This window comes from Ceratotherium simum, chromosome 1 (genome assembly GCF_057802395.1).
Source record: "Ceratotherium simum simum isolate JZ-2026a chromosome 1, ASM5780239v1, whole genome shotgun sequence".
Lineage (NCBI taxonomy): Eukaryota > Metazoa > Chordata > Mammalia > Perissodactyla > Rhinocerotidae > Ceratotherium > Ceratotherium simum.
The window spans coordinates 64,471,100-64,488,396 of NC_141900.1; the positions used below are offsets into that span (position 1 = coordinate 64,471,100).

A 17,297-nucleotide genomic window follows, 5' to 3' on the forward strand; every position below is an offset into this window, starting at 1 on the left:
TTTTTCTGGTGGTATAGTGAGTATTTATATATTCATTGTAACAATGTTTGGCAGGTATTATCTACTACAATTCTTATTTTGTGAATGAGAGACTAACGCTCCAAAAGATTAAATGGTCGCACAGATATCAAGGTGCAGAGTCAGGACCCCAATCCAGGTCTTTAGATTTCAATTATAATCCTTCAGGTTTAGAACAGAGTCTGTATCAGAGGTCATACACTGGAGGCCTGCTTGCAGATGTGTTTTAAATTTAAAAGAGTTGCCAACATTTAAGAACCAGGAGATTTCACAGAAAATCTCTGCTTTCTGGCTTTTCTTGAAAAAATGTGGAGAGCTGGCCACAAGCCCAGAACTGAGTAGTAGTCGCCTCTTTTAGTCTGGCCCCAGTCTCCAGTTGACCATAGCCATTTACACACTTTACTCATTTCTATCCACGGGCTTGACGCTTGACGACTTTGAATTTAGGATTTCTAGACTATGCCATGTCTCTGGAAACCACTTGATAGGGGCTGGGAAGTGTAGTGGTAACAGTGGCAGTTTATTTCTATTTGAAATTTAGTCCAAACTGAAATATTTTCAATACCTTTAATAAAATCTCAGAGCTGAGGGCCGGCCCTGTGGCTTAGTGGTTAAGTGCGCGCGCTTCACTACTGGCGGCCCAGGTTCGGACCCCGGCGCGCACCAACGCACCGCTTGTCCGGCCATGCTGAGGCCTTGTCCCACATACAGCAACTAGAAGGATGTGCAGCTATGACATACAACTATCTACTGGGGCTTTGGGGGAAAAATAAATAAATAAAATTATAAAAAAAAAAATCTCAGAGCTGGAAGTGATATATGCCATTTACTAATAATGATTAGTATTCTATGGTGCTTTATACTTTACAAGGTGCTTTCACATAATTTTGTTTTATTTAATTGAAATCTCTTATTTTCCAAAAGGGGAAACAGAGAGATGAAGTGACTTGCTCAAGGTCACAAGTTAATTAGCCAGAAAGCCAGGACCAGAACTTGGCTCTCTTTATTGTGTGAGAGCACTCATGAAGCGGCCTGCGATATGACTCTTTCTGGGAGATGCCCTGGGCTTCAATTTGAAGACAACTCCTTGAGGCAGAGTCCTTGAGCCTCTGGGACTGTCAAACTGGCTGTTTGTTGTTACACTAATTTTTCAGCTTAGAATGTTATCTAGTGAATTGTTTAGTTTACTCATGGTAGGCTGTGGTCACACTCTCTTTTAAAAATTATTTTACAATTTTTTGGTTACATCAGAAACTAATATTTAAACTTTTAAAACTTTCTCCCTTTTTCAGAGGTACTGAAATGCTTCATTTGGCTGTGTTACATTCTAGGAAACTTTGTGTCTATTCTGTCTCAGGTAAGAAACATTTTTTTTCTAATGTAGAATTTGTATTAAAAACTAGGCTTCTTAATATTATATAAGAATAGATATTCTCTAATGTTGACTTGGTAGAGAACACAAAACATTTGGTTGAAGGTTTTCTTATCTTGGTTAGCATTTTCCCATTGTTCATTTATTCTTTCAGGTACTTAGGCAATTACATTTTCCTGGTCTGCTATTTCCATGTATACTTAAATTTCTAGTAGAGGGTTCCTTATAATCTCTTTCCTTCTGGGGATTGTGTCCTGAATTGCCTGTGACTAATAGAGGCCAACTCTGGGTACTTAGACTCTTAAGACTTGGGTCTTAAGAAATGTTCAGTAGCAACAACAAAATTCATTAGATGCTGAGTCATAGTGGTTTAAAGTACATTTTCTTTGGTGAACCTCAAGTGTTTTCTTTTTAAAGTTCTAGTTTCTTGACTTTTGGTTGTCTTCACTCAACCAGACCTCAAGGCACTTATTTGAGGCTTAATCAGGTTTCATTCTCAGACACAGTTCTGTGGGTACAAATATAGTAGTTAATTGTGGTTTGGTTTCAGCATTTTGGTCTTTATTGAATATAAAAGGTAACTTAAAAAAATTTTGTTTCAGTTATTACATAAATTTTAGTTGAAGTTGAGAGAATTATTTTTACGGATATCAATATTGGGGAAATTTTTTATGGATACAATAAAGCTAAGTATCTATGGGCGTATTCCTTATACAAAAGATACTCTCCTTTGGAGTTTGCTGTAAATATTAGCTTTTAGGATTTAGATTTCTCACATTCATTCTCTTGATTTGGGCTTTCTTTGTATTTTGCTTTCCATTTGAGTAATGATTCATATCTACTGTCACTGAGTTGTATGTTCTTAGACAGTCTCTTTTTGTGGTGAAGATCTGTTAGATTTCAAAGGCAGGCTTGGTAACCTGGCATATGGTATATAGTAGGCATACTTATTGAATGAATGAGTGAACTGATTTCTGGGTAGTGCTGAGGCAATTGGTAGGAGCTCATTATTACTCTCTACCCTGTGTTATTTTCTTCCTTTCTTCTTTTCCTTCTCTGTTACTGCTATCATTTTCTTTGTTTCTTTTTTTAGATTTTATTTTTTTATTTTTATTTTTGCTGAGAAAGATTCGCTCTGAGCTAACATCTGTTGCCAATCTTTTTCTATTTTTTTTTCTCCCCAAAGCCCCAGTACCTAGTTGTATATTTTAGTTGTGAGTCTTTCCAGTTCTTCTATGTGAGCTGCCGCCACAGCATGGCTACCGACAGACCAGTGGTGTGGTTCCACACCCAGGAACTGAACCCGGGCCACTGAAGTGGAGTGCCAAACTTTAACTGCTAGACCATTAGGGCTGGCTCACCACTATCGTTTTCTATTCCACTGTGTTTACATTAGAAGTTCAATATGGTACCTCTCATTGTCATTGTTCAACACTCTCATTGGTTTCATGGTAAAAGATGTTGCCTCTTCTAGTGATAGGGCAAATAATTAGTGTTCCAGAGTAAATGAAGAAGGTGTGATAGAGGCTACTTTATTGCATGTTGTTCTTCTGTTTTCCGTCATAAGCCTGTTAACTGTGAGTGATATTTTTTTTTTAATTTTTTGTTTATTGCAGTAACATTGGTTTATAACATTGTAAAAATTTCAGGTGTACATCATTATACTTCTATTTCTGCATACATTACATCATGTTCACCACCAAAATACTAATTACAACCCATCACCACACACATGTACCGAATTATCCCTTTCACCCTCCTCCCTCCCCCCTTCCCCTCTGGTAACCACCAATCCAATCTCTGTCTCTATGTGTTTGTTTATTGTTGTTATTATCGACTACTTAATGAAGGAAATCATATGGTATTTGACCTTCTCCCTCTGACTTATTTCACTTTGCATTATACCCTCAATGTCCATCCATGTTCTCACAAATGCCTGGATTTCATCCTTTCTTATGGCTGAGTAGTATTCCATTGTGTATATATACCACAGCTTCTTTATCCATTCGTCCCTCGATGGGCACTTAGGTTGCTTCCAAGTCTTAGCTATTGTGAATAACGCTGCAATGAACACAGGGGTGCATGTACCTTTACAAATTGGTGTTTTCAAGTTCTTTGGATAAATACCCAACAGTGGAATAGCTGGATCATATGGTAGTTCTATCCTTGATTTTTTGAGGAATCTCCATACTGTTTCCCATAGTGGCTGCACCAGTTTGCACTCCCACCAGCAGTGTATGAGAGTTCCCTTCTCTCCACATCCTCTCCAGCACATGTTGCTTCCTGTCTTGTTAATTATAGCCATTCTGACGGGCATGAGGTGATATCTCATTGTAGTTTTGATTTGCATTTCCCTGATAGTTAGTGGTTTTGAAGATCTTTTCATGTGTCTGTTGGCCATCTGTATATCTTCTTTGGAGAAATGTCTGTTCAGCTCTTTTGCCCATTTTTTAATTGGGTTGTTAGTTTTTTTGTTGTTGAGATGCATGAGTTCTTTATATATTTTGGAGATTAAGCCCTTATCAGAAGTATGGTTTGCAAATATCTTCTCCCAATTGTTAGGTTGTCTTTTCGTTTTATTGATGGTTTCTTTTGCTGTGCAGAAGCTTTTTAGTTTGATGTAGTCCCATTTGTTTATTTTTTCTATTGTTTCTCTTGCCCGGTCAGACATGGTGTTTGAAAAGATGTTGCTAAGACCGATGTCGAAGAGCGTACTGCCTATGTTTTCTTCTAGAAGTTTCACAGTTTCAGGTCTTACATTCAAGTCTTTAATCCATTTGGAGTTAATTTTTGTGTATGGTGTAAGGTAAGGGTCTACTTTCATTTTTTTGCATGTGGCTATCCAGTTTTCCCAACACCATTTGTTGAAGAGACTTTCTTTCCCCCTTTGTATGTTCTTGGCTCCTTTGTCAAACATTAGCTGTCCATAGATGTGTGGGTTTATTTCTGAGCTTTCGATTCTATTCCATTGATCTGTGTGTCTGTTTTTGTGCCAGTACCATGCTGTTTTGGTTACTATAGCTTTGTAGTATATTTTGAAATCAGGGAGTGTGATACCTCCAGCTTTGTTCTTTTTTCTCAGCATTCCTTTAGCTATTTGGGGTCTTTTGTTGTTCCATATAAATTTTAGGATTCTTTGTTCTATTTCTGTGAAAAATGTTGTTGGAACTTTGATAGGGATTGCATTGAATCTATAGATTGCTTTAGGAAGTATGGACATCTTAACTATGTTAATTCTTCCAATCCAAGAGCATGGAATATCTTTCCATTTCTTTGTGTCTTCTTCAATTTCTTTTGGCAATGTTTTATAGTTTTCAGTGTACAGATCTTTCACCTCTTAGGTTAAGTTTATTCCTAGGTATTTTATTCTTTTTGTTGCAATTGTAAATGGGATGGTATTCTTAATTTCTCTTTCTGCTACTTCATTGTTAGTGTACAGAAATGCAACTGATTTTTGTATGTTAATTTTGTATCCTGCAACTTTACCATATTCATTTATTACTTCTAAAAGTTTTCTGGTGGATTTTTTAGGGTTTTCTATATGTAAAATCATGTGATCTGCAAATAGTGACAGTTTCACTTCTTCCTTTCCAATTTGGATCCCTTTTATTTCTTTCTCTTGCCTGATTGCTCTGGCTAGGACTTCCAGTACTATGTTAAATAGGAGTGGTGAGAGTGGGCATCCTTGTCTGGTTCCTGTTCTTAGAGGGATAGCTTTCAGTTTTTCACCATTGAGGATGATATTAGCTGTGGGTTTCTCATATATGGTCTTTATTATGTTGAGGTACTTTCCTTCTATACCCATTTTATTCAGAGTTTTTATCATAAATGGATGCTGTATCTTGTCAAAGGCTTTCTCTGCATCTATTGAGATGATCATGTGATTTTTATTCTTCATTTTATTAATGTGGTGTATCACATTGATTGATTTGCGAACGTTAAACCATCCCTGCATCCCTGGAATAAATCCCACTTGATCATGGTGTATAATCTTTTTAACTTATTGTTGTATGTGATTTGCTAGTATTTTGTTGAGGATTTTTGCATCGATGTTCATCAGTGATATTGGCCTGTAATTTTCTTTTTTTGTGTTGTCCTTGTCTGGTTTTGGTATCAGGGTAATGTCAGCTTCGTAGAATGAGTTAGGGAGCTTCCCCCCGTCCTCAACTTTTTGGAAGAGTTTGAGAAGGATAGGTATTAAGTCTTCTTTGAATGTTTGGTAGAATTCCCCAGGGAAGCTGTCTGGTCCTGGACTTTTATTTTTGGGGAGGTTTTTGATTACTGTTTCGATCTCCTTACTGGTGATTGGTCTATTCAAATTCTCTATTTCTTCTTGATCCAGTTTTGGAAGGTTGTATGATTCTAAGAATTTATCCATTTCTTCCAGATTGTCGAATTGGTTGGCATATAGCTTTTCATAGTATTCTCTTATAATCTTTTGTATTTCCGAGGTGTCTGTTATAACCTCTCCTCTTTCATTTCTGATTTTACTTTTTTGTGCCTTCTCTCTTTTTTTCTTGGTGAGTCTAGCTAAAGATTTGTCAATTTTGTTGATCTTTTCAAAGAACCAGCTCTTGGTTTTATTAATTTTTTCTATTGTTTTTTTGGTCTCTATTTCATTTATTTCTGCTCTGATTTTTATTATTTCCCTTCTTCTACTGATTTTGGGCTTGGTTTGTTCTTCTTTTTCCAGTTCCTTTAGGTGCATTGTTAGATTGTTTATTTGAGATTTTTCTTGTTTGTTGAGATAGGCCTGTATCGCTATAAACTTCCCTCTTAGGACCGCTTTTGCTGTATCCCATAAATTCTGGCATGTCGCATTTTCATTTTCATTTGTCTCCAGGTATTTTTTGATTTCTTCTTTGATTTCTTCGTTAACCCAGTCGTTGTTCAGTAGCATTTTGCTTAATCTCCACGTATTTGTGGCTTTTCTGATTTTCTTCCTATAGTTGATTTCTAGTTTCATACTGTTGTGGTCAGAAAAGATGCTTGGTATTATTTCAATCTTCTTAAATTTATGGAGACTCGTTTTGTGGCCTAATATGTGATCAATCCTGGAGAATGTTCCATGTGCATTTGAAAAGAATGTGTATTCTTCAGTTTTTGGATGGAATGCTCTGTATATATCTACTAGGTCCATCTGTTCTAGTGTGTCGTTTAAGGCCAATGTTTCCTTATTGATCTTCTGTTTGGATGATCTATCTGTTGGTGTAAGTGGAGTGTTAAAGTCCCCTACTATTATTGTGTTACTGTCTATTTCTGTTTTTATGTCTGTTAATAATTGCTTTATATATTTAGGCGCACCTACATTGGGTGCGTAGATATTTACAAGTGTTATATCCTCTTGCTGGATTGTTCCCTTGATCATTATGTAATGCCCTTGTCTCTTTTTACAGTTTTTGTTTTAAAGTCTATTTTGTCTGATATGAGTACTGCTACCCCAGCTTTCTTTTCATTGCCATTTGCGTGGAGTATCTTTTTCCATCCCTTCACTTTCAGTTTGTGAGTGTCTTTAGGTCTGAAGTGTGTCTCTTGTATGCAGCATATATATGGGTCTTGTTGTTTTATCCAATCAGCCACCCTATGCCTTTTAATTGGAGCATTTAGTCCATTGACGTTTAAAGTAGCTATTGATAAGTATGTACTTACTGCCATTTAACGTTTTTTTTCTCAGTGTTTTAGTAGTCCTTCTCTGTTCCTTTCTTCTTCTATACAGAATTGATGGTTTCTCTAGTTTGACCTCTGTCTGAAAGCTCTACTCTTTAACTCCCCTCCTCCCTCCTTTTATGTTTTTGATACATATCTAACCTCTTTTTTATGCATTTGTATCCGTTACCCTCTTATCATGGAAATAGATAATTTTTCCTGTTTGTGGTGTTCTCTTTTCCCCTTAAATCAATCCCTATAACATTTCTTGTAGCACTGGTTTCTTGGTGACAAACTCCTTTAATTTTTGCTTGTCTGGGAAATTTTTGATCTCTCCTTCCATTTTGAATGATAACCTTGCTGGGTAGAGTATTCTTGGCTGTAAGTTTTTTCCTTTTAGCACTTTAAATATATCATGCCACTCTCTTCTAGCCTGTAAGGTTTCTGCCGAGAAGTCAGCTGATAGCCTTATGGGGCTTCCTTTGTATGTAACTTGTCTTTCTCTTGCGGCTTTTAGGATTCTCTCTTTATCTTTAATTCTGGACATTTTGATTATGATGTGTCTTGATGTGGGCCTCTTTGGGTTTATCTTGTTTGGGGCTCTCTGTGCTTCCTGTACCTAGATGTCTGTTTCCTTCCTTAGGTTAGGGAAGTTTTCATCTATTATTTCTTGAAATAGATTCTCTGCCCCTTTGTCTCGCTCTTCTCCTTCTGGGACACCTATAACACGGATGTTAGTGTGCTTGATGTTGTCCCAGAGGTCCCTTAGACCGTCCTCACTCTTTTTAATTTTTTTCTCTTTTACCTGTTCAGCTTAGGTAATTTCTTCTAGTCTTTTGTCCAGCTCACAGATGTGTTCTTCTGTATCCTCTACTCTGCTTTTGAGTCCCTCTAGTGAATTTTTCATTTCCAGTATTGTATTCTTCATTTCTGATTGATTCTTTTTTATATCTTCCATTTCTTTGTTGACATTCTCACTGAGTTCATCTATTCTTCTCCCCAGATCAGTGAGCATCCTTAACACTCTTTGTTTGAACTCTCTGTCAGGTAGGTTGCTCATTTCTGTTTCACTTAGTTCCTTGTGTGGGGTTTTGTCCTGTTCCCTTACTTGGAATGTATTCTTTTGCCTCCTCATTTTGCCTCTTTCCCTGTGCTTGTGTCTAGGTATTAGGTAGGTCAGCTATGTCTCCTGCTCTTGGATAGGTGACCTTATGTAAGTGATGCCTTAGGAGGCTTCCAGTGTGCTTCCCTCAGTTCTCAGTATTCTAGGGGTGACCCCTATGTGGGCTATGTGTGTCCTTCTGTTGTGGCCTGTTTGCTCTCCCTGTAGGCACCCAGGGAGGCCGAGTTATGCTCCTGGCCAGCTGTTGTAATGCTCAGCTGCTTGTAGTTGTTGTGTGCCCTTCAGTCTCTTTATCAGGTGTGGGGAGCCCCAGCACAGTTGGCTGCAAGTTCTAATACCACATTTGTGTTGCAGTATTTCTTTTAAGTGAGTAGGCCCCCAGCGTGGCAGGTTGTTAGGCTCAGGGCCTTACAATTGCTGTAAGCCTCTAGCCTATTAGGTCTCTTGTCAGCTCTCTGAGGATTGCAGCTGGGTGGGGCTGGCCTCAGGCACAGGAGCACCCAATTGTTTCAGGCTTTGGAAGGTGGGGCAAACCCCCTATGTGGGTCTTTGAGAAACACAAGTCTTCTGCAGCTGACAAGCCCTGCCGCCCACAGGTCCACAGACACAGTCAATACAGTCCTGCCCCGTGTGCGTGCCCTGACCCTTCCAAGCAGACCCAGTCTCTCCACGGCGGGAGCCCCACACACTCTGCCACCACCCCACACTCTCCACCTGCTCCTTGTGCACACCCTGCCCCACTAAAGTCGGCTCAGTTGCCAGGCTGCAGAGAATCCAGTCACCAATCTATGTAGGCCCACAAGTTGCCTGAGGGCTTGTTGTTGGGTGGGGCCAGTCTCTAGGGTGGGCTGCCTGCCCTGGCTGAGCTGGATTAAATCGATGCTCTAGTGGCTGGGGTAGACCCTGGGCTAGCAGGCCTCAGGGAGAACTCCAATGGCGTCTGTGTCAGCATGCCCACACTAGGCCACAACAATGGCCGCCGCCAGTGTCCCAGTCCCTGGAGAGGTCTCACCTCTCACCGAGATGCACTCAGGGCCTATTAGATGAGTCTCTTTTCACCACAGCACTGTGCACCTTTCTTTCTGGTGATTTTAGGATGCTTTCTGAAACGGGTGAGTTTGCACACGGGCCCTTTAAGAGCCGGTTTTAGTTTCTTTGTGAACCAGCTTTTCTTGGGGTACTCCCCAATGTTTTAGTAGCAGGCAAAGTCAGATATTATGCCGCTGGTCTCGATTGTGCTGGGTCCACAAAATGCCCACAGCGGGGGCGCTCCCGGCTCAGGGCCCCTCCCCTCCAGGGAGGGCTGTGTACCTGTGGGCTGCTCCCGGCGGCCGTGAAGCTGGCGGCTTGTGAAGGCGGCATTTTTCCTCTCCAGAAGGGAGTTTCTGCCTCTTCTACCTCAATTAGGATTGTCCGTTGTTGCAGGAGTTCCTCTTATCCAGTTTTCAGTTTTGTCTCATGGGTAATTTTTCCACAAGTAGTTGTAAATTGGCTGTGTCCGCGGGAGGAGGTGAGTTCCGAGTCTGCTTACGCCGCCATCTTGAGTTCGCCCCGCTGTGAGTGATATTTTATTAACTGGATTACATAGGCCATGGAGGAGGAGAACTTGCCCACGGTTACCCCTAATACTTCTTGAGGAATTGGTCCCTTCTGGAGGCTCCATGGGGGCTCTAAGAGAGCAGGAGAAGGGAGCATCCTAGAGACTAGAAATGAGGTTAGACTCTTGGCCTTCCCTGGTCCTGTTTGAACGATGGCCCAGAAAGGTGGAGGCCTTTAGAGTTCCACTGGAACATAGGGCATAGACTAGGGATAAAATGTGTTTATCAAAAAAGCCGACTGAAAGAAATTGGCATGTTTGGTCACAACTTGTTTATGAGACATTGGTATCTTCCTTCAAATTAGTGTTGAAAATGAAAGTTATTTGCCATGAGAATGGTGATTTTATCACTCTTTTATTCTTTGTACTCATTTATAAGCTTTGTATTCTCTGGGGACAAGGAGTTGTCCAAACTACATTCCCTTATGCCCCACCTCACTTTCCTTCTCTGTCTCTCATTTCTTCAGCCTCTTATGATATTCGTAGGCTGACAATTTGTATGTTTTTCCTGGCTTGGCTTAAATTGAGAAGCAGGGAAGTTAATGTTTTTGTTCTTCCGAATATGTTTCTTGAGGTTCCAGACTGAACTTTTACCTAGCTTTTACTGTCATAGAGGAAGCATAAATATTTTCTAGTTTAAGTAAAACCATTGGTGTCAGCAGATGAAAGTGTTAGTTGAACTTGACATCCTTACCCCCAATTGCCCCCTCCCCAAATATTTTTTGTTTTCTTTTATACGCTGTGTGCTTCTAATACAGATTTGAGGCAAACTAGAGGAGACCTCCTGGATACACCAAATGTCTCTAAATAGTCAGAGGCTACTGTGCTGACTTTTTGGTGGGTGATGTGTCATCAAATGCATGCTTAATACAGAATAACAGCAGGCAGGGTCTTGCTGACCTGGAGTTAGCCCATCTTATCATACTCTGGAAAGGGAAAAGCATCACATGGCATCTCACATTCCTTTCTGATGGGCTTCAGTTTCTGAGTAAATGGTTACAGATGTGTGAGCTTAAGCCGTACTGATTATGTTCTCTTAAATATTCTTTTCCAAAAATTGTATACTTTTCAACAAGCATTTACTAAGCATTTGACATATTTATAGAATTTTAATGTTTGCCATGAGAGGGCCAAAAAATGTAGTCTTTACTTTTGACAGGCTTATATAATCTAATTTGGTTATTTTACACAATGAACCTTTTAACTTACTCTGTAATGGCATTTATTTTGTTTAACATCATTAGATTTCTCAGTAGTTATCCAAAATTGCACCGAAAACTGTTGTCAAGGTGACCTTTGATTTTCCAGAGAATGTTTTTTGTTTAAATCAGATCTTGTTTAAATAAGGCCAACAGCATAAATGTTCTAATATCCATTTACTTTTTAATTGATGAAAATTTATATTAACTTTAGCTGTAGGTAGACTGTAATTATAGATATACACTTACTATATTTGGTCTGTATATCTAAGGGCGCAACCTATGATGGTGATTTTAATCTTGTGTCATTGATGCTTCTCTAGAAAAAAAAAATGGTCAAAAATTTTAGATTTTCAGATACTACCCTTATTCCAAGGTAGCTTCTAAGGAAGAGAAATTGTCTTTTGTTCTCCATAGATGCACTACTCGGTTTTAAAGTGCTACCACCTGAGATTTAAAAATTTACCAATGCGTTTGGTGCTTTTTCAGAACACACATCCCGGTGTCATTTTATGCCAGGTTTGTTTAAATATTGACTGCTGACCCCCGTGTTCCCTGGCCTTCCGGCCAGCAGGCGTGTATAAGTGCATTCCTTACTCAGAGGGGTTGATCTGGTTTTAGGGGCAGAATGAAATTTGTAATTTATGTAGGGACAAACCAAATGTTTCTCGGAACTTCTTTTCTGGTTTGTTGAAGGCTAGAACTCTTCTCAGGTTAATGCTGTGGGTTATTTAGTTATTATTTTTTTTTCTCTCCCCATGTGGTTGTGATTACCCCTCAGTTTCCTAGACCTTACTGATTTTAGTACCATTTAGATTCCAGAAATCATTCATCTCCTATCAAGGTTAGCTGGCAAATTTGAGTCTTTCTCTTTGTTTTTTATTCTATTGGTATGTGAAGTCTATTATCATTTTCAGGGGCATAGATCCGAGTAGAAGTGATTCTCCTCCAAGAAATCCTCCCCTGTTAGTTTTTTTCTTTCAACCTTCCACCTTCCAAATGAGGAAGAGAAGGGCAGGCTGAGAAAGGTGGACGTGGAAATGACATATTCTTGCTGCTGCTTTTTTTGGGGGAAATTGTCATTGGCTTACCAAGTTCCCTGAAAGTTGTTAAATGGTGGACAACCGGGCACCAGGATATATAGTGCTGGCTCTAAAGACCTAGTTTGAGTACTGTGTCGTTTACCAGCTGTGTGATTTTGGGGAAATTTAAAAAAATGTTTTTGAATTTAAGGTGCCTCAGTTCTAAAATGGAAATAGAAATATTTCTATACTTATAACCTCAGTGTATGTTGATAAATCCTTCTGGACAAAAAATAGGTGAATGCTCATGTATAAATATGTATACACACACACATATATATTTAGGTTGTTTTAATGATCTAATACTATCCAGTTTGTGGACTGTTTCATTTACTGTATGATATTTTAAGTTTTTCTTTAACTTTTGCATTTTCGAATGAATGACAAAGATGCTTCTTTATGGAAAAATTTGCATTCTGAATCCTTTTTCTTTCCAACACTTCTTTTAACCATAATGTTCTTGCCTGATCACTGGGATGTAGCTCCAGCTGTAAGTATTCTAGAAAGCCTGACAACCAGAGAGTAAAATATGGGTAAAGAATCTTTTCTTATTTGGAAAGAACTAGCGAGTGATTGTAGCACATATGATCTATTAAATGCAGAGACAGTATTTTTCTTTGTTTTGAAGGAGATTCTTCTTGGCAGACTTAAAATAAAACATATTGTCTTCTTTACTTGCTGAGAGAAACTTTAGAAGATTTCTCCATTAAATTAGAATATAATGTATTAGAGGCTTGAGTATTTTGAGAGTTGGGACAGAAAGTTGAATTGCTTAAAAGTGTGGGGAATTTTTTTCTCAGACACTTTGAGTAATGTCTCTGCTCTGATATTGTTTATAAGTACAAGGAACTTAACCTCATTTATTTCAGAGCTGAAATTGGAAGGTTTGTTGTTATTTAAATAATTATACTTTACTCAGACATAATGGAAATAGATAATAAAATGTCACCGAGGGTAGTATTTCATCTAATGGTATAATCTAGCTGCGACTTAAATTCTTTTAACTGTGCTGGCATTCTGTGTCATCAGTATGTTAATTGTTCATAATACATAATGTTTTAGTGCTTTGTCATTTTGAATTTTGCTGAAATTGAATTACAGTTGGTGTAGAGGATGAGAAGAAATTAATATTTTTTTAATGTAAACAAATACAAAGCAATCCTTTCATTTTTTTCTCCTTAGGAACCTTGGGTAATGTGGAACATGGGAACCAATATCAGATCAAATTGATGTATGTACATAATCTTCAGAGAACAGCCTGCAATATGACTTATGGACCATTTGGTGGTGTAAAAGGTAATTTGCATTTAGCTGTGAGTGTGCTATTGCAAGTACCAGATTTAGAATATTTGGCTATATAAAAATGGAGGATTATGTGGTATGAATCTCAGAAAGAGTTAAACATATTTTATTGAAACTTTTATATTCAAATACTTGAGCAAAACAATAAAAAAAAGAAAACTTTAAACTATTGATGGTGTTTGATTTTCATGTAACTAGCACTTTTATATGGTCTACAGAGACGTTTCTAAAATGGCCTTTTCTTCAAATTTTGTTTTTTATACATGAACTGACTGAAATTGAACTTTTTTGCGGTGAAATTGTGTGCCTGCCTCTCAGTGAAGAGAGGGTTGATCTCCTCATTGATAGGGGGTCCCTGCTCTATTTGCTACAAGCAGGATAAAGCTGCAGACCCCTCTCCACCTCACCCATCTCCAGGGCTACTGCAGGGTTGTGCAGGTTGTTTCTGCACAAGGGTACCTGGACAGGAGCAAGTGGAGACTGAAATGCAGACTTGATCCTGCTCATCAAGCCATGTGCCCTGGCCTGGGAATAAACCTCCTCAGAGAAAGGGTGTCTTTTCTAAATTTCACAAAGGCACTACTTTTACCTAGTACTTGCTCAGTGAGGCTGGGTTGCTCCCACCTTGGTATCTTTTTCTAATTAGCACAAGGGCTCCCTGCAGCATTCCCATCCTAGTCCTAGAGCTTCCTGAGTTACCAGGGCTTGGTGCTTGCTTGTGTTCACTGTTGCTGTTGGCATGGGAGGGTTTTTATTTACAACCCGACTCCTCTCACTTCACCCTGACGGGGTTAAAGAGGACCTGCTGGTGCTGGAGTGAGGACGAGAAGCCAAGTGGTGACACTTCCCTGTGTGATTTTGTGTCTGTGTGTGTTGGGCTACCTGATGAACATGTAGCTAGGGATTTTATAACATTTTAGCTCTTTTTGGGCTCACATTTTATGGGTTTATTGTTTAACCATAGTATGAAAAAGTAGACTATGTGTTAGATTTTTTAGTGACATGAAAAAACGACTTTATTTTGGAAGTGTCCTTTATGTATGTGAACTCAGTGTTTTCATACATAGAGGTAAAGGTAAGGAATAGATGAATTTGAGCATACCAGTTAGCAGTCAGGAATATTTTGGGTGGTGATGTACAAGTGAACGTCTTGTGTACTTACAGTGATATGAAACGAAACACTTGGCTGGATTGCAGAATTGCTTAACTTGAGTAATAAGAATGTTTGGATTATTTGAGGTATATGGGAGATGTCTAGAGTTAGAAGAACAAAGGAGAGAAAGAGTAAAAATTTGGTAAGAAGCTAACTTCTATCAGTTAAGTGTCTCCTCCCAACCTCAGCTGTTAGAACTGATTTTCACTGTTCTTTAAAAAAAAATGTCTGACATGATTGGGGGACCTAGGTCTCCCTTGTTTAATTAATTATTTTCAATTCTCTTTCTCCTACTAAATCCCCAAAAGGCAAATTGCTAAATTCTATACATCTAGAGTCCATAAAAATTATTATATGAGAAAACAGTGCTTTGGCTAAATGAAAGTAAGTTTTTATTTTTTTGGTAGCATCAAGACAATTCCTTAGATCACATGTCACAAATGTTATATCGATTGCACTGTACTTTTAATTTTATTGTCAGGTCAAGTTAACCCAGTTAAAATAAAATTTTAAATAAATTAAATAGAAGGAAATTCCTTGCTTTTGTGTGACATTTTTGCTGGATTTAATAATGGACTTCCAAAGTAATGATAGTTGCTACTAGTTTTAAAAAGAACTGATAATTTTGTACTTACACGATACCTTCTCTTAGTTCTTAAATTATGCCTTACATTTAGAAGGTGCCTTTTTAGAAAACAAGAGGCCATTATGACATGTTTTACTTTTCTGTGGTTAAGCGGAATATTTCACAATTTGAAACAGAGAAATATCTGAGTAGCAGAAATAATTATTCCATTTCATGCATTTGAAACACTTACATAATATCATTGAGGTATCTACAAGAAAACATGAAAAAATAGTGGGGTGGTAAATTAGTAAAAATTAGCCATATTAGGGAGTTGGCTGGGGAAATGGGGAGTTACGGCTAATGGGTACAAGGTTTCTTTTTGGGACAACGAAAATGTTCTAAAATTAGATTATGGTGATGGTTGCACAGCCCTGTAAATACAATAAAAACGATTGAGTTGTGTACTTTAAAGCGGTGGCCTGTAAATTATATCTCAATAAAACTATTAAAAAAATTAGCCATGGGATAAAACCTGATGCTAGAAAGGTGATAGTACAGTCTGTACGTCCTGTGTGCTTGTGGCCATGTAAAATGGTACAACACTCGTGTGAAGCAGGTTGGCTTTTAAGAACCATGAAAATGTTCTTGGATGCTGCTATGTGACTTGTGGGAATGTATATTAGGAAATGATCCAAAATATGGAAAAGTCATATGAAGTTGCCATATATTTATTTATTTCCTCCCTCTTTCTGTCATCCTGTCCTTCCTTTTGTATATGCATATGTGTATTTATTTGTAATACAGAAAAATTAGAAGTGATCTAAATGAGTAATAGAGGAAAATAAGTAAGTTTTGATGCATACATTCAGTGGGTTATTATGAAGCTGTTAGAATTAAGTTTTGTTTGCTGAAATGAACATATTTGAACATAAACCTTTGTCTACATTTCTGATTATTTCCTTAGGATAGAATGTAGAAGTGGAGTGATTGAGTCAGAAGATTATACAATATTTTTTTCTCAATCTGAAAACTCCCCCCCACCAAATACTATATGAATAAATTGTAAAAATACAGAACTTAGGAATAAGAAAATAAAAGTTACCCCAAGATATGTACATTTCAAAAGAAAGCCCATATCCTAAGCCTGATGTCGCTAGTGTGTGTCTAATGTGCACCTCTCCAGGAGTGAGTGGGCCAGTCTTTTAATTGGAAAACTTCTCTAGACTTGATCTGAATTTAAAAAAGGAAATTTAGAAATCCTTGTCTTCTACCTTCCTCTGTATTTAAGATGATTTCTTCTGGCATTTTTAAGTTGGGTAATCGTGTCAGTGCTCCTCAGGAAAGGAACTGAGCAAAAAGAAAACCTGCTACCTAAAGTACGGGGAGACAGAGGGCGTTTATTTTATATGTGCATCAGAATGAACTACCACTAGATGGCAGTCCTCTACAACTTTGGGATTTAGTTGGTTCTGCCTTTGAATAAGGTATGGTAAGAAATCACTAATGGAGGAATTTTGATCCCAAATAATACTTTGCCTTTTACTAAAAATAAATGTAGCTTTTTCAAGTTGCAGAAAAGTAATGGAGTGGTTTTTAAAAAAATTAATGATAATAGGTAACATCTCAGAATATAATGCAAAAATGCTTTCTAGCTGCGCTTCTCCTCAAACTTTAATTTGCATTTGAATCATAATGGGATCTCTGTAAGTCTGGAATTGGACCTGGGAGTTTGCATTTCTGACGGTCTCCCAGGTGAAGCCAAGTCCTGCTGCTTTGCATCTACGGAGTGCTTATTCCATGTTAGAATAAGGCAATGTTCTAAGTGCTTCACAGGTAACTTAAGATATACTTAGTAAACGGTAGACAAGGGATTCTAACCCAGGGTCTCTGTTTCCAGAATCTCTTGGTGTTAACCACACTAAACTGCTTCCCCATCTGGGCTATGAGTAAATTTACCTTCTTCTTAATTAAGAAGAAAAATCTTTCCTATCAGAAAGGAGTGTATCTTGCTTTGGCCAAAGTTAGTACATCACTTTGATTTTTCATAGATTATGGAAAACACGTTGAGTAACTTCTGGGTCAGATATTTGCTTTTTCAATTTCATTTTTTTGGTTGGTGCTTTGGTTTATAAGAAAAGTCTCCCCTAAAAGTAATCAGAGAGGTTATACGTGGAAGGGTAATATATTATTTGAAATTAGCAAAAGAGTAATTACTGCTTTTTTTAAACCTTTTTTTG

General features: G+C 38.0%; 1 protein-coding gene across 4 annotated transcripts in view; it reads left to right on the top strand.

Annotated features, from left to right (window-relative positions):
- The window catches only part of BBS9 (Bardet-Biedl syndrome 9), a 444,049-nt gene that overhangs the window by 28,592 nt on the left and 398,160 nt on the right, over positions 1-17,297 (top strand). For all 4 annotated transcript variants that reach the window (XM_087429458.1, XM_087429462.1, XM_004418838.3 and 1 more), the window contains exons 4-5: positions 1,311-1,375; positions 13,220-13,333. In XM_087429458.1, coding sequence (XP_087285584.1) covers positions 1,311-1,375; positions 13,220-13,333 — 179 coding nt within the window. The remainder of the gene's footprint in view (positions 1-1,310; positions 1,376-13,219; positions 13,334-17,297) is intronic.